We start from the raw sequence: 14,558 nt of genomic DNA on the forward strand, positions 1-14,558 counted from the left end.
CCTCCCCTCCCTCCCTCCCCCTCCCTCCCTCCCTCCCCTCCCCCTCTCCCTCTCTTCCTCCTCCTCCTCCTCCTCCTCCTCCCTCCTCCCCTTCCCCTCCCTCCTTCCCCCTCCCTCCCTACCCCTCTTCCCTCTCTCTGTACCTCTGTCCCCTCCCTCTCTACCCTCCCTCCTTCCTTCTCTCCACTCACTCACTAACTTGTTCATTTATTTACTTTTTCTCCCCACTCCCTCCCAAACGTACTGACATGACTTTTGTATTGCATAAACATGTGAGATATTGATTCGACACTCGAAATCACAATAAATAACCTCTGGCAATAAGGTGCACCTCTTGATACGCAACAAACACATGTGCATTTCGTTCTCTACAGTCGACAGTACAGATATTTTTAGGCGGTGTATTGTACCGCTCACATGATGTTGTATGTTTGTAGAGAGCACCAGAAGGGCAAATCAACGAGCACCAACCCCATTGCCAGCATTTTTGCGTGGACCCGTGGACTGGAGCACCGAGCCAAGCTTGACAATAACCCAGATCTTGCAAAGTAAGCTAATTTCATTGTGCACAGCAATTAAATTGCATCTTTTATAAATGGAAGAAAAATTTAATGAAATTTTACCAAGGAAGTGTTTGTTTCTGGTCTTGCATCTAATGTCATAAGCATACCCAATGCTAGCATTTTTGTCTATTGTTATTAATTGTGTATTCATTAGTTTAACTGTATAAACCGATAAGCATATTCCTTAATTTGCTGATGGGGCATACAAACAAAGTCACTACTTGCGGAGTTTAGACACTCCACTCTTCCCAGAGGAAGTAGAGTATCAGTTTTGTAGTCGGCACATTTGTAATATATACCATGTACATCTGTCGTAAACAGGTTCTGTGAAGCCCTTGAGAAGGCATGTGTAGATACTGTTAACTCTGGAAAGATGACCAAGGATCTTGCTCTCTGCATTAAGGGATCCATGGACAAGTATGATTACTGGATTATACGCATTGCATGTCTATTACACCATACCATTCTGTTTTTCATCACTGGACATATTGCAAAGGTTCTGCATAAATGGGCAGTATCTATTGTTAATTATCATTTTGAGGTGTTTTTTCAACAGAATAAACGGTGTTTTATATTATTGTTTCGTATTACCACTGGTGCATCTAAAAATCATTTATTTGTATTTTAGAGTGACAGAGAAGGATTACTTATACACCATGGATTTCTTGGATGCCATTGCTACGAACCTGGATAGCGCTCTGCCATAGATGAATGATAACATGTGTCTAGCAAGTTGATGATTCAGATCTGTGTAGAGTTAGCTCCCATCTTCCCTAAACCTAAATAGCCATTAAACATGGGCTTGTGACAAATATGGCGAACTTGTACACTTTCTGTTATTACCTCCACGAACAGTTTGTTACAAATTAATACTCTGTAAGTTTTGGAAGTGCTTTTCTCCTCCTAACCCGGTATGACATTTGGAGGGTGCATGGTGTAATACATCAACCCTCGTTTATATCATTTATTGCTATTTTAGTAATTTTCATGCTATCTGCGTATGTCTAAACACCATGCACAATAGAAAAAACGAAGGATCTGATTGTAGCTTTTAGCTATCTATATATGTCTACGAGCACATCGAAACAATGGAGTTGTTTGTAAATAATACTGCGCATAGGTAATTTGCAATGGGCTTCTAGTCCGGATTGAAATGAGGTTCGTACTGGTCATCAGAATGGAAGCCTTGTATTTCCCTTACTCTAGCCTTATGTACCCGGTGAATTAATTATTGCTTTAGTCGAAAAGTTTTTTTCCCCCAAAAGTGGTCCGGTAATCTCCGGATAATAATCAGGAGTGAATAAAAGCAAATTTGTTTTTATTCTCTTTTGTGGCAATTGTAGGAAAAGGCAGCAGACTCTAAAGAGCGAGAACGGTTTTTGTAGGTGGACTTATGCCTCGAAACTAGCGGGAGGGAAATTAACAGGAACTGTGGCCAGTCGGGAGTGAAAAGTCTATTGAACGACGGTTGCTCAAGCATGCGAGTGTGTGTGTAAAGAGGCTTTGCCTCACAGCGATCACTCACAGTGAACTGTGATACCCGTGCGATCATTACCGGTTCAGGCCCGTACGTCAGGTTGAACCACGTCAGTCGCCCACGCGTCAACCACTGCTGGGTCGAAACCAGAGTCACGCTCTTGTTTGACAGGAGTGTTGCCCCGTAGTGCTATTCGACTGTTTACATGGTGCGCAAGAGCTGCGTGTTGTACATTGGCATATTGTCACTTGGTTGCCAATTGTAAGGGTGGACTTTGTGAGGTTGGCATTGAAGAAAAATCACTGACACTAGAAAATTTGTTGTCTATCTTCTGTAAATGTTGGTCATTAGTCAAATGTGGCAATAATGATTAGGTAAAAATTAAGAACTGTCTTTCTTTGTGTTTTTTCTTGCAGTTCTTACACACGGCAATTATTTGAACCAATTAATGAAACAAAGTATAATACCTTAAGTCTGGAACAAGTCGCACCACAACATTAGACAGCAAAAATCTTTGCCATCAAAAACTGAGAGGCGCCAACAACGCTCGCCCCGTTAATCCGCGCATGCGTGTGTATGTGTGAGCAGATGCATGTATGTGTGCCTGTATGAAGGGAGGCAGGTGTGGGTGCGTGCGTGTGTGTAGCTGTGTGTGCGTGCGTGCGTGTAGCTGTGGGTGTGTGCGTGTGTGTAGCTGTGGATGCGTACGTGTGTGTAGCTGTGGGTGCGTGCGTGGCTGCGTCCGTGTGTATAGCTGTGTAGCTGTGGGTGCGTGCGTGCGTGCGTGTAGCTGTGGGTGCGTGCGTGCGTGTAGCTGTGGGTGCGTCCGTGTGTGTAGCTGTGTAGCTGTGGGTGCGTGCGTGCGTGCGTGCGTGCGTGTAGCTGTGGGTGCGTGCGTGCGTGCGTGTAGCTGTGGGCTGCGTCCGTGGCGTGTGTGTACGCTGTGGCGTGCCGTGCGTGTGTGTAGCGGTGGCGTGCGTGCGGGTGTGTAGCTGGGGTGGCGTGCTGTGCCGTGTAGCTTGTGGTGCGGGCGGTGCTGTAGCGTGGTGTGCGCTGGCATTGCTGTGCGTGCGGTGTGCTGTAGCTGTGGGTGCGTGCGTGTTGTGTAAGCTGGCTGGGTGCTGTGCGTCGTGTTTGCTAGCTGCTGCGTGCGTGCGTTTGTGTTAGCTGTAGGTGCGTGGTTGTGTAGCTGTGGTGCGTGACGTGTGTGTAGGCTGTGGGTGCGGCGTGCTGTGCTGTTCGCGTGCGTTGTAGCTGTGGGCCGGGCGTCCGTGTAGCTGTGGGATTGCGTGCGTGCGTGCGTGCGTGCGCGCGTGATCCCACCGTGGTGGATAGCTGTGCGCGTGGCGTGCGTGTGTGTAGCTGTGGCTGGTGCGTGCGTGTGATTGATAGCAAGCTGTGGTGCGTGCGTGTGTGTAAGCTGGCTGGGTCGTGCGGTGCCTGGAGGCTGGCGGGGCTGTTGCGTGTGTGTAGGCTGTTGGGCGTGGTGCGTGGATGTAGCTGATGCGTGCGTGCGTGTGTATAGCTGTGGGTGCGTGCGTGTGTGTAGCACTGTGTAGCTGTGGTGCGTGCAGTTATAATTTTTCATCAGATTTGTACCCTGCGCTTTCACTTCTCTGCATAGCACGCTATACGCCCTAACATAAAGTTACTGTTGCTGCTTAATTTTTAACTGCCACTCCAATACGCTATGCACTCAACCGACATTATCAACCATATTTTTTTTATTAGTACAAGTTATTAATTTTCTTTGTTTTTCTTTTCTGTTTATACATTTTCATTTGTACAAGAATACGTGTAAACTAAATAGTGTACTAGCCGGCGCCTAGTATGCAAGCAGTTGCGTTATTTGACACTTCTTTAAGTTCCCTTATCCGAGGGAGCATACATGCCACCCCCGCAAATGTCAACTCATATAGCGGACCAAAATTGGTCGTTATTCAAAAAATTTCTGAAAAACAATGGGCTAGAGGCTACGAGTGTGCCCTCCAACATTCTATTCAGTTTGCACGTGCTATACATACACACACACGAACGAGCGCACACGCACACGCACACGCACACGCCCACGCCCACGCACACGCACACACACACAATTACTTGATAGTATTTGTAGTAGTCTTGATAGTATTTTCCTTGACACAATAGCGTCATATAAGAAGTTCAGTGTAACAATTCCAATATTCAATCACAGTGACATTTTATTACAAGAGAATAGCCACACACAGATTAGCCATGATGGACGTCGGGTATAGGTAACTAACTGCGTATTATACGCAGCAAACTACAGTTACAGGTAGAAACTACTTTCACTAGTAAGATCTGACATTCTTAGTAGTCGTGAAAAATAGTTGAAACATTCTGGGGGACTGTTCGAGTATGTAATGTAATAATAGCTTACCAATGAAATTTAACGAAAACTAAACAATGAACACTAGAGAGCACAACAGATATTCAATGCAGTTTTTCTGTAATTTTGTTACGCGGCATATAAGTGTTCCCTATTAAATGCAGGCGTATTTTTATTTAGTTTAGAAATGCATGTTTAAATATTGAGAACATTGGCAAATTATTGTTCCACCTATCCATCTGACTGTTTGCATGAAATATTGAATAAAGCAATGTAGCCTCAGATTAAAAAGTTGTCCCCCGCAGCGGTCGCGCTATACTCGTGCTATTTCACTAATTAAATTTCACATGTACACATAACAAGGTCTTCAACCCACCCAATTTACACCGTTATGCAAAATTTACAATAAAAGTCACTAGACATCGCCACCTTCCTGATGGCAAAAATATACACAAAACTGCAATACTTTACAAAAGTGCACAAAATATTCACTAATTGTTAAAAATCCTCTTCAATAACATTCAACAAAGCAATAAATTCCCAAATGATGCAACAAGCTGTAAGTTGAGCTATGTAAGCAAGAGTTGATACTCTTCACAATAGGAGAATGCATGATTTATCTTCGTACAAACTGGGTCCACATCGTCTTCACACATGCCAAGCATGGCAATGACACACAACACCGTATCGTAATTATTACAGGCTTGCTTAAATATAATTACAAGAAATCACAATGAAAAAATCTACAGCATGCGGTCGTTCGTGTATCGTAATAAACAAAAACGTTTATCATACACAATAATCATAATTCGCAAATAAGTTGATCGTGCAGTGAACCGGAAACCAGACAGGAAGTGATACTGACCCACAAACATTGTAATTGCATTATTACATGATACACAGACACCAACACATTAAATTTAATTACACATAAAAACAAAGTGTAAAAACTCCAATGTTAGAAAAGATACTCTTTGATAACCATGCCAGTCTAATCACTGATAGATTCCTTTATATTCACCTACTATATATAACCTACAGTGGATTTACCACACGCGCGTACACATGCACGTATCCGCACGCACGCACGCACGCACGCACGCACGCGCACGCGCACACGCACACGCACACACACACACACACACTCGTGCGCACACGTGTATATGTACAGAACGAGAGGCAGAGACGGAAGGCTAAAGAAAGAGACGGTCTGTATTCAACGTAAATGTAGTACAATGATAGGAAATTCGTGAAGTTGACTAAATGTGAATTGTGGTCAGAAGAATCCTTACTATGACTAGCTGGGGACGCAAGACTGCACGTCCTCGTTTACACTTCTAGTGTACGCGCACATTCACACTCATTTTCCTAATAACCTTACTATTCTTCCCCCTCTCGCTCTCTCGCGTGCGCAACTTCTAAGACCCTCTCGTTTCCTCAACGACTGTAAGACAAGGTTAAATGTGTAAGAGAAGAAAGAAGATACACGGAGTTTCACAGACTCTCTGCATATATGTAAAGAGAAACTGGTAAGAATTGATGCTGCCCTTTCATTATTCTGGACAATTCTAAGCATTTCAACCTCTTCGTTTCCCCATTTTTCTGTCCGATTAAATGCTTAAAATACAAAGACAAGATTTCATAAACTGTGATGATTTCGCAGCACCACATACAGCCACCAAAAGCCAAAAGGTCACAGGCACTAACTACTACATCTATAATTTGTACATAAAGAGAAAACCTCTGGCATACACAAAGGTTACGAGGAAAACGACAATGCACCACTTCGTTGGCAGCCATGGCTCAGACCACATGTCACAACAATGTCTGGTCGTCCTTAATTCAACCATCTCCATTTAGGCAAGACATTTTTACATCACTGTGTACACACCACCATGCACCTGGGCAAAAACGAACCATCAACTGCCGAGCTGTATGCACGCTACATTGTTCTTGCTTCTACATGATTATGTGCATGGCAGCCCGCTGCACCCTACAGCATCCACCCTACGAGTCCCATATTTACAGCTCAGCAAAGGCCCTGCACTGCTATATACACCGCAACAGAGTTACCAGCAGTTCTGCCTGCAAGGCTAATGTCCCTGCTGCTGCGACTATCACTGCTTCCACATAAACAGCACCAAGTTTTGACGCCATTGACGCGATGGCAGAGCGGCACCCTCTACCGCACTATTATGATCATACGGTTGTCACCTCTTCATTTGCGAAAAATATAAATTCGTAATGCTCTATCATTAGCCACACAGCCTCTTCCAAGATCTTGGAAGCTTGCGCCATCGTTTCAAAGGTTGTGAAGTCTGGTCGCAGGATGGTGGGCCAGAAGCACTTGGCGAGATTGTTGCTATCCATACTCGTTTCACGAGAATGCTGCGACACCCTAAAAGAGAAACAGAGACGAGTTAGCACACAAACACACCTAATAGTAAGGCAACCGTCACTTAGGAAAAAAGACTAAAAGCACATACCTACCACCTACCTTACATAATTCAAATAAATTCATATTCAAACATTCATCTAATCCAATCCGGTGAACGGTTTCGAAATCATACTCTAGAATCCAAAGATGGATCAAAAACAGTATTGGCGGAGGTTTACAAAATTGCAGGCTATGTTACTTACTTGTGTAAGTGCACAAAGAAAAACTTGAGCACTTCTTGGTTAACCAACGGAAGCCTGTCGATCACGTCACGTATGGCGACCAGCCGGGCAGACTGCTCTCCTAGACCTGAACAGAAAAGTTATGTTAAATAATCTGTATAGATATAAAAAAAATAGCATATGAGAAACAGCAATTATAAAATCATAAAGTCATGCAAACTTCATGGTCAAACAGGAGACGCCAGAAGACAAATGAATAAACATTGACTAGCTGTATTTAATTAAATCTCCGGGTAATATGGATGTTAGGGCGAATCGAAATTGTGGTCGACTGATGGGCAATAGCAGCAGGAGACCGATATATAAAAGTGCAATATATATAAGATATTATATATATTATATTAGATATTATATATATATTATATATATAGATATATATAAGATTGGCATATAAAAGTGCGTACTTGCAGCCTCTAAGAGGTCTTCGTAGTCAGAGCTGGGCACAAGGGGCGTAGGAAGCTCCTGAAAAAACGTCTTCAACGCAGTCGCGACCGCGTTTACAGGAATCTCAAGATCATTTGGGTTCACCGACGGATCCTCCTCGAATTTTTGCATGAGTAGATCAACATGTGCCTTGTTACCGGGAACTCGGTATAGGCCCTCAGAAGTTAGACCTAAAAACATGACAATATAAATATTGGTTCAACACATTTATCCAGCAAGATTGAATCATCATTTATACAGAGCACTACGTAATGTTATCTGAGAAGTATTTGAATGTAATTTACTTTGCTGGCTGATTAAATAAGTCTACTTTGTTATAAAAATGTATTTTCCTGCAAACAATTCACAATTGTTAAATAATATTCAATTTTGTCTTTCATGGGATGATTTTAACATTTTTTATTTCTTACGCAAACTGGATAAAAACAAGCAATGGTGTACCTTCTTCTTCTATGAAGGTGATACACATTTCAAGGAACGATGGAACCAGACGATCTTCAGTCTGTACATATTCATCTAGCTCTCTCCCAACCAAGCCCTGTGATGTGCTACCACAACTCTTAGTGGAATTTGTCTTCTTACGTTGCCTCTTATCCTGCTTCTCCTGCCTCAACTTTGCCTTTTCCTGCAACATTATTAGGGTAAATTTATCTGTTCTATGCAATCGTCAACGGAAGTAGACGGTGGCAGTTATATTACTATACACTTCTTTACAGCAAAGCTCACAAAATACATAGAGCCAGGCTGTAGTTACACAATCATAAATTTAGTAACATTTGCTGATATACTCAGCACACTACTGCAGTTAAAGAACTAAAGATACGTAGCAGTAAATATTAAATAGGTTCTAGAACAAATGACCCTAGAATAATTAACCCTAAAACAATCGCCCAGCAGGCAATTACCACCCCACCCCTTTCAGACAATCATGCCTTGCACAAACACCTCCATGTCATTCACTTCCTTGACAACTACCCCACCCACATGATTTTAGATTTTAGATAATTGTGTAAAATATAAATTCTTAAAAAATACACTTTAAAAGGAATATTATTTTCTTATATTTATTCGTGATCACTTCAAGTCTGTGTAGTGTAGCATGTTTTATTGTCCAGGGGGTGGGGTGTAATTATTTGGGCAGTGTCTAGGGGTAAAAATCCAGGGGCTGGATATCACAGGGATAATTATTCCGGAAGGGGGGGGAATATTTCTCCTGATACCAGTAAATAGGAGGTGCCGACTTAATATACTAATAATATATGTACCTATTCTATCTGCTGCACGAGTTTGCAATGAAAGGGCAATCAATATACTCTTACTAGGTGTTACCACAGACTAATTAACCACAGATTATTGACTAGCAAGTACCTCCTCTTTCATTCTTCTTTTCTCATCATCCTTTGCTTTCTTTTCCTCCTTCTTGCGCTGCTTGTCCTCCATCGTGATTGCAGCCTTCTCTGTGCCGCTGAATGACTTGATCTTCTTCTTCACACCTGGCCAGCCACCAACTTCGGTCGGCTCTCCCACCTCCCCTGTATCATCTGGAGTCAGAAGTTGACCAGGAGCCTGTTGAAAATATGACAAACATTTATGTATTTACAGATATATGTAGTTAGTTCGAAAAATAACTATGCAATAGCAATAGTCACGTGGTATGCAACTATCAATATATGCTAACTCGGAAAACAATTTGCGACATGCTCAGATATATATTAAATTTATAAAAAAGAGTGGTGACGGGATCTTAAGAATCAAAGGTCATGGTTATTTGTAATGAAGTAGCATCACAACGCACAGAAGGGTCTTGGCTGATTGTGACAATGTGGACATGCTCATTTTTTTAATTATGGAAACATTGAACTCTCATTATTACCCTGATCAATGGATCTTTAGGTGACACAATTTCATAGAGACCTTCCTCCTCCATCGACGATCCCATATGCTCTGGTCGAACCATCAAACCTGAAACAACGATGGCAGTTTACTACAAATGTTAAAACAAGTTCAGTAAACACCTGCAGTTTAATTCCCTACAAAGCAATACAGTAAAATATATAAATTCTAATCATGCGACTTCCAACATTTATTTTGCGTATATATTAAATTTCCATGCTTTGTTTGTTTGTTACGTAATCTTATTGTAGTGCCATCGACTGCTAACTACAGTAAAATGACCACATTAAAAATATGATTGGGCAGCCATGTATCTTGCACACAAAAGTTTAATGAATAAACATATACACACAAAAGTGAACATGTAAACAAACACAACTACTATAAAAAATTATGTTCCAACGTTTACATTTGTATTCTACATAATTCTTAGATACCAAGAAGACATTAAATTTCATTGTTATTCATCAGCACTGTACATACAATTATAAGATGATCGGGTTTGGATAGAGGTGGTTAAAACTGAGGAGACATGACTGGTCATTCTGTATTTAAATTTCATTCATTAAAATATAACGTCTTCTGACCGAAAGTCATAGAGTCTTCAAAGACTAAGCATTCTATATCTAAAGTCAAACAAATTGTGCATGTCTCACAACGTACTTCACTTAACTAATATAATCTGCAAACACCAGGCATGCCATATATATTTACACAACTTGCAGCCGTTTGACTATGTACATAACCGAACACGAAACGGCAAAAAAGAATGTGAGGGACAACTAAATATAACTCCATTTCAACCTCATAAACTATCATTAATTAAGTGTCACCACTAAAATAATAATACAGTAAGTCTGATGCATGACTAGTAAAACACTTGGCACGGCACACAAAACTCAAACACTATTACGTGACAACTGTGTAAAAATGCATAACAAAATGTATAAATAATAATAAAGTAGCAAACATACAGGTCACCACGATGCAACCACACCATGCAGACGTCCGCGATGCTGCTCCTCGATGGCATGCTTTCTCAGCATGAAATGCATCGTTCGCTTACACACGTCAACAACAGATCCTGCTCTATGTATGATATCCAAACTACACAGAATAGTAATTTCGATTCATGTGTGAAAAAATTCCATTGTACTTCAATCGCAATTATATAGCAATTCAAATACCATTTTTTTGCCGTAACTTTTCATCGAGTTCAATTAATTTTTCGCAGCAGGGACAACCTACGACCAACCGCTAAATCGTTTGGCTTAACGATTAGACCTGTTGACAAACGCCGATAAAGTAACGATGCATTCACACATCCGCGATGTTCACACACACACACGCACGGGGGGGGGGGGGTAACAGGCATGAACCTTTGCCAACGTCGGACACGCTGTGGTGTCGGAAGTCGACGGGCGCCGAGATGAGAAGCTGCTTGTCCTGGGAGCGCAGCGGCTTGCGGCGCGTCTTCTTGTGCGGCGTCGGCTTGCGATGCACCTTCGCGTAGATGTTCTTCGGCTGCTCGGCAGCGCCGCTCTCGCTGTCGCTAGAGTCATCTACTGCGACACACACGTGCGTCACACTCCGCCTTAAGGGGGGCTTATGTCGGGCTTGCGAGCCGACTCGACTGGAAGCAACTGGCTGCAATTCACTGCGACTGCAGTGCTTAGGTCGGTCGACTGCGACGCGACTGCCTGCGACTGGCCGCCACTAGTTGCTCGGAATAGAACAGTGGGCAACTGGACGCAACTAGTTGCTGCCGATCGCTGCCAGTTGCTCGAAATCCAGTTGCTTCCAGTCGAGTCGGCTCGCAAGCCCGACATAAGCCCCCCTTTACGTTGTGTAACGCGAGCGACGCTAAAGCTTGGGTGCTGACGTCGCTGCCAAACAAGCCACCTAGCGTGATACACGCGTGACACAGATTTATGTCGCCAACGCGAGCGACGCTAAAGCTCGGGCGATCCCGTCGCGCTGATGTCGTGGTCAAACACATCACCTACCGTGACACGCGGGTGACATTCAGTTCTACATTGTCAACACGTGTGGCGTCAACCACAACGTAGAGCAGCACTATACACCGTGGCTCCTGGCATATATGTATATATGAGTAGGGCGATACAGCCTGAACTGTCTTGAAATTCAACACATGGCATTCTAATCACCCTGGCTACGGGAACCTACCAATACCTGTCACTCTAATGCCGCTAATGGAGCTCGTTTTCTATCACACAAGCAGAGGATCTATACAGCTAAAGAGCATCTTGTTTCATAATGTGGTGATGAATACCACAGATGTGCAATCTAGTATTGTCCAGATTTTGTAAACTTTTAATGATTATTTTAAGGCTGTTGTTTGCTGTCTGAAGCTCCTATGGTCCAAAAGGGTTGGTTTGAAAGTCATTATACCAGCCAGATTAAAGAGCAAAAACCCTTCTCACCACCAAACAAAAATAGATGGTGACCCAAGTAAGGGCCTGCACGAGGTCTCGTCTTCCTTACTATTCATGACATTAAATAAAACTCACACCAAATTATAAATTTCGAAAAACAAAAAAATTCCACGCATTAGTTAGTCTATAATACAAATGTCCAATGTCATAATGCAGTTAGACTACATAATTCAAATATCACAGTCCTTGATAAAACCGGATTTTCAACCGCAACACATGTTCATGTTTTAGCCTGCAACGTAATAAATACTAAACAGCTATTGCCATGCTCATAATAACCATTTCTAGGTAATGATAGATGTAAGGACGTAGTAGAAAAAGCATAGACCCTGCACCTTGAACATTGCGCAGCTCCTGCACCTTCATCATCACGCATCTCACTGCCGTGATGAAAATGTAAAAAGCATAAAAAACCACATTGATGGTGCATTTGTACGCCATCAGTTCATTACTGGTTTCATCGCAAAATAGTGAGCATTATACATCATACACAACAGCATGTATGCGCAGAAGCCGCTCAACAACACAAACCTTTGCTGGTAGCTTGCCAGGATGCGTTCTTGCGTACGGAGGACTTCATTCTGCGCATGTGACCAGGAGGTAGAGCATCCTGGACGAGCGCGTAGTCACCCGCACTTACATACAGTGGCAGGGTCTGGCTCGGAATCGCATCCTACGTACATTCGCAAACAACATTCATGTCATGTAGTTCAACACGCTGTTGTCATCGAGAGAAAATTTTCCTTTAATACCAATCTATTATACTCTAGTCTTACCGACTAATATAATAAGACCAGAAGTAGATTCAGAGTAACACCAGCGGTCGATTCAGAGTAACACCAGCGGTCGATTCAGAGTAACACCAGCGGTCGATTCAGAGTAACACCAGCGGTCGATTCAGAGTAACACCAGCGGTCGATTCAGATGAATTCAGTCTTTGACATGCTAAGCTTTGTGCCAAATGACCTTCGCATTTAGACTTGCACGTTCTATATACCTGTGCTGGGCGCATACACTATGACACGTTACCTTCACTTGAGCATAATCAGAGCCGATCTCGATGCTCTCCGGTGTTGCGAGTGGTGCCGCTTTCATCCTGCTGTACTGTACTGTAGAGTGCGTGCCTGGCTTTGTGTCGCGCACTGTCCACTTCTGAATGGCGTCTGTCACCTGACCGAAGTTCCGCAAGTCCAACTTCCCAGGCTGCATCAAGAAAATGTATAAAACGAAGTTCAACTATGCTGGACATTCTCACTGCAAACCTGTTCACCAAACTTCACCAATGTATAAAATACGTCCAATATAACCGACGTGTTACCCTAATATAACCAATACAAAAGTGTTGCAGTACACAGGATTGAATATCGAGTGGTAGATATGGTACCCCTAGACATATATTGCAGGCGTCCTATATTACCTTGGGTTTTAATGGTGGCTTTACTGGCTTGCCTGGTTGGGGCTGATCCTTACGTCCATACGTTTCATAGATGACACTGTCTGCCCAGCCCTCTTTGTCATTTTCATTCAAGTTGTTGTCTACCCATCCTTCTATGTACACACATAGATGAAATAATATTATATTAGATCACTCTGTATTTACTAACATACTTTTACTAACATTTTCCTAAAAACAAGTTAATGCACAGTCCGAATTCATGATTTTTTTAAAGTCATATGAAATAAAGTTGTACGAAAATTTAAGGCACATGCACCTCCCTATTGTAATTATAATAATAATTACAGCGGTACATGTAATTAGAAAATTTCTTCTTCTCAAAGGCAACTGAAAAACATCACACACAACATTCAACTATAGTTCTTCTCAATTTCCTTTGAATGATCACACATGTAATATACATAGGAGAAAATATGCTTTCACAGAACGTAATGCTATTGTGAAATCAGGTCAGCATAAAACAAAACAAAATCCATAACAATAAAATTATAAATCACACTAGAATCATCCGAATCAAATACCAAGCATCAATCTGTGCTGAAAGACACACCTAGAAAACAAACTGAACATAGGTGAGAATATTGTCGCCGACAAAAGAAAACAAAGCAACGGCTGAAAAACTCCAAAATCGAACACGTCAAATAACCCGTGTGAATATTCGTGCACAACTTAGAGAGATCAGGAATGAAACCACAGGAAAATTGAGTGTGTACCCTCTTCCCTGACAGGGGCCTGCTGTTCAGGCATCTGCTTTGCCGGTGACGTGGGGCTTGTGCTGGCGCTGGGCATGGTTGAAGCTTTCTGCAGCTTTCTGCCTGCTGCTGGCCCAGTGTTGCTCAGCTGTGGCAGGGTGGCTGGGAAACCAATACACAGCCTTGCTCATTAAGAAGGCCTCAGCTAGTCAACTACCACTAAAACACACCAGCGTGCACATACATACAAACATAATAGGTTGCTATTCACTGACAGAAGCCACCATTGCCAGCATGAAGCAACAAGTCAAGTAATCACCTATGTTGATGCAACTCCTCATAACTAAGGCCTATAAAAGATTAGGCTGCAGTAACATACTTTGAACAACAAATCTGCGTATTTACCCCTGATATCTCACATACGCACTCATTCATGCACTTCTGCCGCACGTGCATCGTTTAACCCGAGGGCTATTTAACTGTTCTTTAGCTTGCTAACAACCCGCGAGACAAGCCGCACTTACGGTAACATCCCAGTTGGCCTACAC

At 42.6% G+C, this 14,558-nt stretch overlaps 2 protein-coding genes across 4 annotated transcripts in view; one reads left to right on the forward strand and one right to left on the reverse strand.

The window, feature by feature from the left end:
• The window catches only part of LOC106816106 (isocitrate dehydrogenase [NADP], mitochondrial-like), a 14,049-nt gene extending 11,621 nt beyond the window's left edge, over positions 1–2,428 (forward strand). The window contains exons 9-11 of the mRNA XM_014820663.1: positions 438–548; positions 885–980; positions 1,192–2,428. Coding sequence (XP_014676149.1) covers positions 438–548; positions 885–980; positions 1,192–1,270 — 286 coding nt within the window. The 3' untranslated portion in view covers positions 1,271–2,428. The remainder of the gene's footprint in view (positions 1–437; positions 549–884; positions 981–1,191) is intronic.
• Positions 2,429–4,221: 1,793 nt separating this feature from the next.
• The window catches only part of LOC106816003 (rho GTPase-activating protein 190-like), a 71,905-nt gene continuing 61,568 nt past the window's right edge, over positions 4,222–14,558 (reverse strand). For all 3 annotated transcript variants that reach the window (XM_014820553.1, XM_014820536.1, XM_014820545.1), the window contains exons 18-27: positions 14,032–14,172; positions 13,280–13,410; positions 12,892–13,065; positions 12,394–12,535; positions 9,387–9,475; positions 8,882–9,079; positions 7,955–8,138; positions 7,474–7,683; positions 7,031–7,136; positions 4,222–6,788 (exon numbers count right to left, since the gene is read on the reverse strand). In XM_014820553.1, the coding sequence (XP_014676039.1) occupies positions 6,590–6,788; positions 7,031–7,136; positions 7,474–7,683; positions 7,955–8,138; positions 8,882–9,079; positions 9,387–9,475; positions 12,394–12,535; positions 12,892–13,065; positions 13,280–13,410; positions 14,032–14,172 (1,574 nt within the window). In that variant the 3' untranslated portion in view covers positions 4,222–6,589. The remainder of the gene's footprint in view (positions 6,789–7,030; positions 7,137–7,473; positions 7,684–7,954; positions 8,139–8,881; positions 9,080–9,386; positions 9,476–12,393; positions 12,536–12,891; positions 13,066–13,279; positions 13,411–14,031; positions 14,173–14,558) is intronic.

This window comes from Priapulus caudatus, unplaced genomic scaffold, assembly GCF_000485595.1.
Source record: "Priapulus caudatus unplaced genomic scaffold, Priapulus_caudatus-5.0.1 Scaffold30, whole genome shotgun sequence".
Lineage (NCBI taxonomy): Eukaryota > Metazoa > Priapulida > Priapulimorpha > Priapulimorphida > Priapulidae > Priapulus > Priapulus caudatus.